Here is an 8,029-nt window from a genome sequence, read left to right as displayed (position 1 = left end):
TCACTGTATGAGATTCCTGTGTATGATGCAGCGCTCTGTTCTACTGCTTTACTCTATCATACTGATGCTTTTTATAGCCGAGGTGCATAATGATAGTATTGAGAGGTGGATTGATTTAGGAAGGATATATATATATATATATATATATATATATATTTATTTATTTTTTTTATTTAGTATTTACACAGTCTTAGTTTTTTTTTTATTTTAGAAAATGTATCCACACTTTCATCTGCTGCTGCCTCCAATTCCCCACTCTGATTATTACACACCACCAGTACTATAATAAACCAAGTAAAAAAAAAAAAAGTAAAATAGTCTGAAATAGACTTAAAAACCTAATGCAAATAATACAACAATCTGTGAAATGAACAGCAGTGGAGGACACACAATTGTCAAATGAATGTATACATAAAGGACAGAAAACCAGATAACTATGACCTGGCCATGGTGGCTACAGGGACAAAAACAAGCTTGGGAAGAAGAATGAAATAGAATGCATAAAACAGTTAGTAGATATTCACCATAAGGGCAACAGTATTGGAACATCAGACTTATGTGGTTCCTCCCCAAACTTTTACAACAAAGTCGGAATCACACAATTGTATATGATGTTTTTGAAATTTTCCATTCACTTGAACTAGGAGAAGAAACCTGTTCCAGCATGATGAAGCTCCAGCACTATGAAGGTTTGCATGGGTTTGTAGTAGAAGATCTCCTGCTTTAGAACTCCAACCCTATTGAACATGATGCATGTGAACGCTGACTGCACCCCCAGGCGTCCACACCTCACCTACTGTACACCAGAACTTGACTTTACTAACACCCTTGTAGTTAAATGATCTCCACAAGCACACTTCAAAAATCTAGTGGAACATCTTCCCAGACGATTGGGGGTTATTATAACAGCAGATGGAGAAAATTTTAGCTTAATAGTTAAGGCATTGGACTTTAGATCTAAACAAACCCCATAGCTGTTCAGTTGCATGAATGAAGTCGCTCTGGATGAAGGTGTCTCCACAATGTCTTATATGTAAATGAAAAGGGACTAAATGTAGAATAAGAAGCAAATTTTACGGTCGGGTGTCCACAAACTTTTGATCCACGTGCCTCGTATCACTCAGGGTCATGTGATAATTTGGGGATCCTAAACAGACCCTTACTTTAGCATTCCCTCAGGGGGTTGTGTTCGAAACTACTAAAGTGGTTCTGAAGTACACCGTGCTCTCTAGTGGCCTATAAGGAAGTTCAGGTGAACCACGTGGAGAGAGAAAGATCGAAAGAACTGAGAAATCATTATAGCATCACTCCTTCACTCCGGAGTGACACGAGACGCTGATGACCCACTGCCACCTCCACTCTGTATTAATCTCCAGCCAAGAGCCGGGGGAAGACTGACTGACGGCTCGGGGAGTAAAAGAAGCCTGTTACTCTGTGAGAATGGATTACAAGGACACAATGCAGCGCTGTAGGTGGATTCAATTCACACTCGCACAATGCAAACGGCATGAAGAATAACAAAAGCGGAGGCACATACGGCAGCCTTTGGATGGAACATACGCAATGTCAGAAGTACGAGGAGCTGCTATAATGCACTTCTAAGCACCAGAGACTTTTTTTTAGGATGCTCAATCTTCTAAACAAATGTTTGAACAAACAATTTATAGAAAGTATACGGTTAATTTAAAAGTATACTTTTACATTTACTGTCCAAATGTCTAATAAATCTTTTATGGTTTTTGAGCAAACAAATCTATAAATGTCCAAATGTTCCACTTTATTTCCAGAGAAAATTCTTCCCTAAGCATGAGGAACAGCTCGACACGTTCTCGGCGTCCAGACGCTTCGTTTCTCCAAACGTTCAGCTGAAATAATTCGCCGTGCCTCTTTTACAACAAAGATGTTCTACACTAGTTGGAGATTCCTTTCTTGTAATGCAGTTGATCCCAGAGCAGGTCGGTAGGATTGAGGTGCCCTGACTGAGCAGGTCGTTCCAGACGTCTGTCTGCTCTCTAAATAACATTAACAGAACGCAGACGCTTCGGCTGATCGTCTTGTTGTACGGTGAAGTTGAAGTCCAGACAGAATCGCATGGTGTTGAAGTATGGATTGGTTGCCATGTTGGTTTGCAGGATTCCTTTCACTTTCTGGAATAATTCTCCAACCTTCACTGATCCAAAACAACCCCAAACCATTAAGCTTCCATCTCCACGCTTCACTGTGAGAGTGAGGCAGTCTGATCACATCATCTTCTCCATCTTATGTCACCTATGGAGTCGATGGTCCACAGAACTGTGTGCTTTTGCCTATTAAGTAGTTTGTTACATAGAAACAAAAGGAATCTGCACGTGTCTCTAAAAACCCTTAAACGAGGTTGAAAGGTACTCTATCAAAATATCTACAATATAGGAACATTTTATTTGTAAGACTTATTGCATATGAGTTATATAATATAATTTTCTTAAATATTGCATGTTGCATTCATACAACTAAGCAGGGGTTAAGGGCCTTGCTCAGGGGCCCAGGAGTGGCAGTTTGGTGTGGCTGGGATTTGAACTCACAACCTTCAGATCCAAAAGTTCAATGATTTAACCAGCTACCACCTTCCCAGTCTTAGTCCACAGATTAATTGCTATAAAAGATTGAGCTGAAGTCCTGTAGGATTTTGGGAACGTGTATTTGCGACACACGTCTCATCTCGAGCACATTTACAGGCTCGTTAACCGGCAAGCGTGTTTTTTTTTTTCTCGTCCTCGTACAATACGCCACTCGTCGTCAGATGCCATTCGCTAATGTGCTGGAAATGAGCCATGAGTCTCTCCAGGCCTTTGCTGCTGCAGCGTTGTTCAGCCTGAGCCTGAAGGAGAAATGACACGTCTGGCATGGCATTTTAACACACAGACACACACGAATACAACACACCTAAATAACATGGCCAGAGTAAGCAAATTGTCGGTTCTGCAATTACCGCCGCCCTCTCATACAGCAGCAGTGTGATAGTGTAAAAAGTGAAAAAAAAAACTACCATAAAGAGAGCATATCACTGTGACCTCGAGTCCTTTACGGTCCATCAAGTAGGGGGTCCGTATCAGGAGAAAATTACTTTAAGTGTAGAGAGCTTCTGAGGAACACACGGCTTACGTGAAAGCAGCTCGGTGCTCTGTTATCATTTTACAATGACACAGGGAGGGAGGGAGAGAGAGAGAGAGAGATTGTGAGGAAAAAGAGGGAGGGAGGGAGAAAGTGAGAAAAAGGTGGAGGTAAAGGGGGGGTGAGCAAGAGAGAGGATGAAGAAAAAGAGAGACGGGGGGGATAGAAAGTGGGAGGTGATAGCAGGAGAGAGTGCAAGAAAAAAGAGAGAGACAGGGTGAAGAAAGAGAGAGAGGGGAAAGCAAAAAGCAGATAAGGAAAATAAGAGAGAGGGGGTGAGGGGAGAGAGAGAGAGAGAGAGAGAGAGAGAGAGAGAGAGAAAAAGAGTCATAAGTCCCTCACAGCCTGAGCTGGTGACGAGAATAAGAGAGAGAGTGTGAGAAAGAAAAAGAAAAAAGCAGAGAAGGGATGGATGGATGGATGGATAGATAGATAGATAGATAGATAGATAGATAGATAGATAGATAGATAGATAGATAGATAGATAGATAGATAGATAGATAGATAGATAGATAGATAGATAGATAGATAGATAGATAGATAGATCTTTGAAGGTGCAGGTGATGATCTGAAGCACACATTCACGCATGACTGAGAAATAAAATATTTAATAATTACATAAAAGCAAAGGGATATAAAAAAAAAAATCAAAGATAAAAAAGAAAAGAGGAGTCCGTTTCTTTGTCACTGCTTGTTTAGGACACGGATTCGAGGGTTTGCTGGGGGTCTGATGACATCATCATCAGAAAGATACGCTTGGAGAGCTCGGGGCCGATCCTGCGCGTCGTTGACGTCACTCCCTCCCCTCGACGAATCAGAACGTCTGATAGCAGCGCTGCCCTCTCGCGATCCGTCTTGCACCGCGTGTACCCCTGTGGATCGGAAAACGTGCACGGCGAAACTTAAAAATCGACACGTACAAACACTGCTGGAGGAATCATGCTACACTTCAGTTCTGCGGGTCATGTGCCATCGCCTGTTTCCCTTAACAACACAATGCATCGTGTTGCGTAACACACTGTTAGGAAGTTCTGAAGTGTTATGAAGTGTTTATTAACCTGAAGAAGGAGCTGAGGAGAAGGGTAGGTGCTGAGGACCGCTGTAGCCATGTCCGCGCTGACGCGGTTCAGCTGCTGGATCTGCCTCTTCCACACCTGCAGAAGTCCTTTCCCTGCACGATCCACCTTCTGACCACCTGCCCACTCGCTCTCCAGACAAAAGCTAAAACCTGTCTGGTCCCGCTCTCGCCTTAAACACACACACACACACACACACACACACACACACACACACAGCAGTAAGCGGTGACCTGGTCTGACCTCTCAGCTCCATCAGACCATCCATAACTCTGAGCACCACTGATAGAACAGAGAGAGAGAGAGAGAGAGAGAGAGAGAGAGAGAGAGAGAGAGAGAGAGAGAGAGAGCGAGAGATGGACATCAGCCGCCCACTTACTTGAACGGCGCTTCAGCTACTGCCTTGGTTGTCATAGTAACGTAATTAGTGAAGTCTTTCCAGGTCGAGTGAAAGTGCACTTGAACTCCCGCGTGCAGCTGGAGGTCGACTAAAGCCTGCAGGATGAGAAAGAAGCAAACATTTAGACGTTATCACCTTGAGGTTAAGCTCGCACAGTGGTGGTTCTGCAAGCTGAAATCCAGGCACCGGAAAAATAAATCGAAAGAACGAAATTATGACATCACAAGCGTTTTACGCATATTAATAAAGGGCACTAATCATTGTGGAAAACGCACTATAAATTTGATCTAATAAATAACTGACCACACTAATACTGTCTTCTGGGCTGATTTGTGTCCCTGCATGTTTACATGGTTGTCATTTGGTCATTTACTTACGTCAGCCTTACGTCAGCTTTACGTCGTTACTATGGAAACGTTAAGGTATTCAGCATGACGATAGAAACCTGTGATTTGTAATAGAAAATGTCTCAAATGTTTTAGACCAATCAAAATCCAGAATCCAATTAATTAGAGTAAAATTATTATTTTTTTTAATCACAATGAGGGAAAGAATATAACATAAATAACCAGCGAGTTTAAGGACATTCAACAAGAGCAAGTGTGGCAAAAAATGGATAAAAAAAAAATAGCATCAATCTGTTCAGAAACTTTGAGCTACATTTAATAAATCAAAAATCATACAAAGGCTTATTCCTCTCCTTTTGTTATATTATTATTAAAGGTTTAACATGCCTCCTCCACTTCCACCCGAGAGACATCAGGGAGCTGTTTCACGTCCATCCTCTTCCTCTTCTGCGTCTCGTTCCCCAACACCGCCTCCCGAAACTTCTGCCGACCCTTAGAGCTCTGACTCCTGCAAACAAGTCATACAGACGTGTGACCAGTCGGCAAAGGTGACGCGCAAACATATAATGGAGATGCCAGGTGCATAAACGTGCGAGGGAGACACGCAGACGTGTGAAAAGACGTGCGGAGCAAGATGATGAATCGCAGACACGTAAAGCAGAAGATTTCTCGAGTAATGCAAATACAAAAAATCCATCCAGGCAAATTATTTTGCATTGATGCTTAGTTTATTCTGTTTAACCACACGCGAAACATTTGTGTTTCCCTATGGACTATTATTACTGACGTACCATGCGCTTAACTCAGTGCTATGGACAGGTACACACAGGAGGAAAATGGAGGAACGGGGAAAAATACAGCAATCAGAGAGGAAAAGATTCATATGGAAGCCAGTTTCCGCCACATAAAGAAAAAAAAAAGTTTGCCTAATTCCGACTTTATTTCTTGCAATTCTGAGAAATAGACTTTTTTTTTTTCTTTTCGGAATTGCAAGAAAAAGTTTTTTTGTTATTTTGTTTTAGAATCAAAGAGATCAGAAATAGATTTGTTTTTATTTATAATTTTTTATTTATATATTTGTATTTTGATGTAATATGACAACGAAATGCACTAAATAGGTTTAGTTTTCACAGGTATACTCGTGTGCAATTTAAGCGCTAAAATGTTAATATTTCTTTAAAAAGAAACAAATCACGTGTTCATTTTAAGAGACCAGTCTTATTTTCTCTTATATATTTAGTGCTGCTCTTTAATAAAGAAAAACTACTACTTATTCGTTTATTAGATTAATCGATAGAATAATCCATAGAATACTCGATTACTAAAATAATCCACAGCTGCAGCCCCAATTAGAATAAATATAGCGCTCTCCGTGCATCTCGCTGTCTCGCGTCTAAACACAACCAGCACGCAGTTTCAGTGATTCACCTCTAGAGGCCGCTCTTGTAATGACAGCAGGCCGGAACCCGGAAAAACTATCGGTATGGATTTTTGCAGATTGCCGATAGTTCCAGCGATCGACTATCGGAGGACCTCTAGGGCAGATGGGTAAAACAGACACCAGAGTCTTTCCATCGTGAGAGGAAAAAGGATAGACCGTAGATTCCGTCATAAAAAATACAAACACGTTTTCGACTGCATTTTTTTTTGGAAAGGAAAAAAAAAAAAGCCCAGGAAACACTCACTTAAAATATTTCTCGATGTCGATCACGGCCAGACTGAGGGTCCGCTCTGAGTTTCTCGCCATGAGACGGAGAACCCAATCGGTCAGGGTTACGCCATGCTCGCTCGTTCCTGCTCTGCTCTTCTCCACACACACACACACACACACGCAGCATATTGAAAGAAGGACACCGGAGTGCGTAATTACATCCATTATTTTTAATTTAGGCGGGTCAAAACTGTGACTCGCTCGCCGTCACCTTCGAAGCCGCGACGCTAATTCGATCAAAACGCTCGCTCCTGAGGAGGACGCGAGGAGTTAACGGCCTCGTTATCGAGGTTTGCCGTGCGAGAGCATTCGGTGCTAATGAGAGTTGGAGAATAAAGAGCTGCTGCTCACCTGCGTGAAAGCGTGAACCATGCTGATGAAGTCGTCCACCGGGACCTGGATCGCCACGAGAGCTTCGGGCAGCGACATCGCTTCTCCGGTCTGGGAGCAAAAAAATACATTATGGGATGTGTAGCAAATGTATTGGGACACCGGTTTTTCCCAGCCGTATGTGGTTCTACATAAAACTGTTCCCACGAAGTTGGACAATTGTATCAGACGTCTTCGGTCGCATGAAATTTCCCAAACCTGTTCCAGCTCCATGGAGATATGCGTTCCATGTGTTGGAGCGGAAGATCTCCTGCTATAGAGCTCCAACCCTTGGGCATGAACTGGAACGCTGACTGAACCGCAAGCCTCCTCACCTGCATCAGTACCCGACTTAACAAACACCCTTGTGGCTGCATGACTCGCCACAAAATCTAGTGGAACATCTTCCCAGAAGAGTGGAGGTTATTATAAGAGTAAATCCAGATCTTGGATCGGAGCTACATATAATTATTATTCTTTTACTTCTATTTATTATTATTCAATGTTATAATATTATATAACGAGTGAAACCCGGATTTGAGTTTGTAAAATAAGTGAAAACTGCATTTATTTTTCCAACATCATCCCCTGCTACATTTATACACTTATCCCAGGATGTAACTAACGCCTGAAAAGATTTGTGGATCCGCCACGACCGTTCAAATGTCCCATCACTGTACTGTGCTTCTGCAGATATCCGTGGGTTTCACAAGAACCTTCATCCTTTATCACTTAACACTGCGTGGAGTACCGTCACGCTAGCATGCGTTTTTTACCTGTAATGCTAAAAGCAACTTCTTTCGGCTTCTCCAATTAGGGGTCGCCACAGCGGATCATCCGTCTCCATACCCCCCTGTCCTCTACATCTGCCTCTTTCAAACCAACTACCTGCATGTCTTCCCTCACCACATCCATAAACCTCCTCCTTGCTGGTGGCTCCATCCTCAGCATTCTCCTACCGATTGTGACAGAGTGA

General features: G+C 42.4%; 1 protein-coding gene across 2 annotated transcripts in view; it reads right to left on the bottom strand.

Annotated features, from left to right (window-relative positions):
* Positions 1-3,742: 3,742 nt before the first annotated feature.
* eme1 (essential meiotic structure-specific endonuclease 1) overlaps positions 3,743-8,029 on the bottom strand; it is a 9,938-nt gene continuing 5,651 nt past the window's right edge. The window contains exons 4-9 of one of the 2 annotated variants that reach the window (XM_083556589.1): positions 7,036-7,125; positions 6,659-6,780; positions 5,361-5,481; positions 4,606-4,721; positions 4,209-4,398; positions 3,743-4,022 (exon numbers count right to left, since the gene is read on the bottom strand). In XM_083556589.1, coding sequence (XP_083412715.1) covers positions 3,846-4,022; positions 4,209-4,398; positions 4,606-4,721; positions 5,361-5,481; positions 6,659-6,780; positions 7,036-7,125 — 816 coding nt within the window. In that variant the 3' untranslated portion in view covers positions 3,743-3,845. The remainder of the gene's footprint in view (positions 4,023-4,208; positions 4,399-4,605; positions 4,722-5,360; positions 5,482-6,658; positions 6,781-7,035; positions 7,126-8,029) is intronic. The other variant, XM_083556590.1, reaches the window with a different exon arrangement.

Source organism: Silurus aristotelis (genome assembly GCF_946808225.1).
Source record: "Silurus aristotelis genome assembly, chromosome: 12".
NCBI classification, from domain to species: Eukaryota; Metazoa; Chordata; class Actinopteri; order Siluriformes; family Siluridae; genus Silurus; species Silurus aristotelis.
Note: the sequence above shows the minus strand (reverse complement) of the source record. Positions and strands in the feature narration are given on the sequence as shown.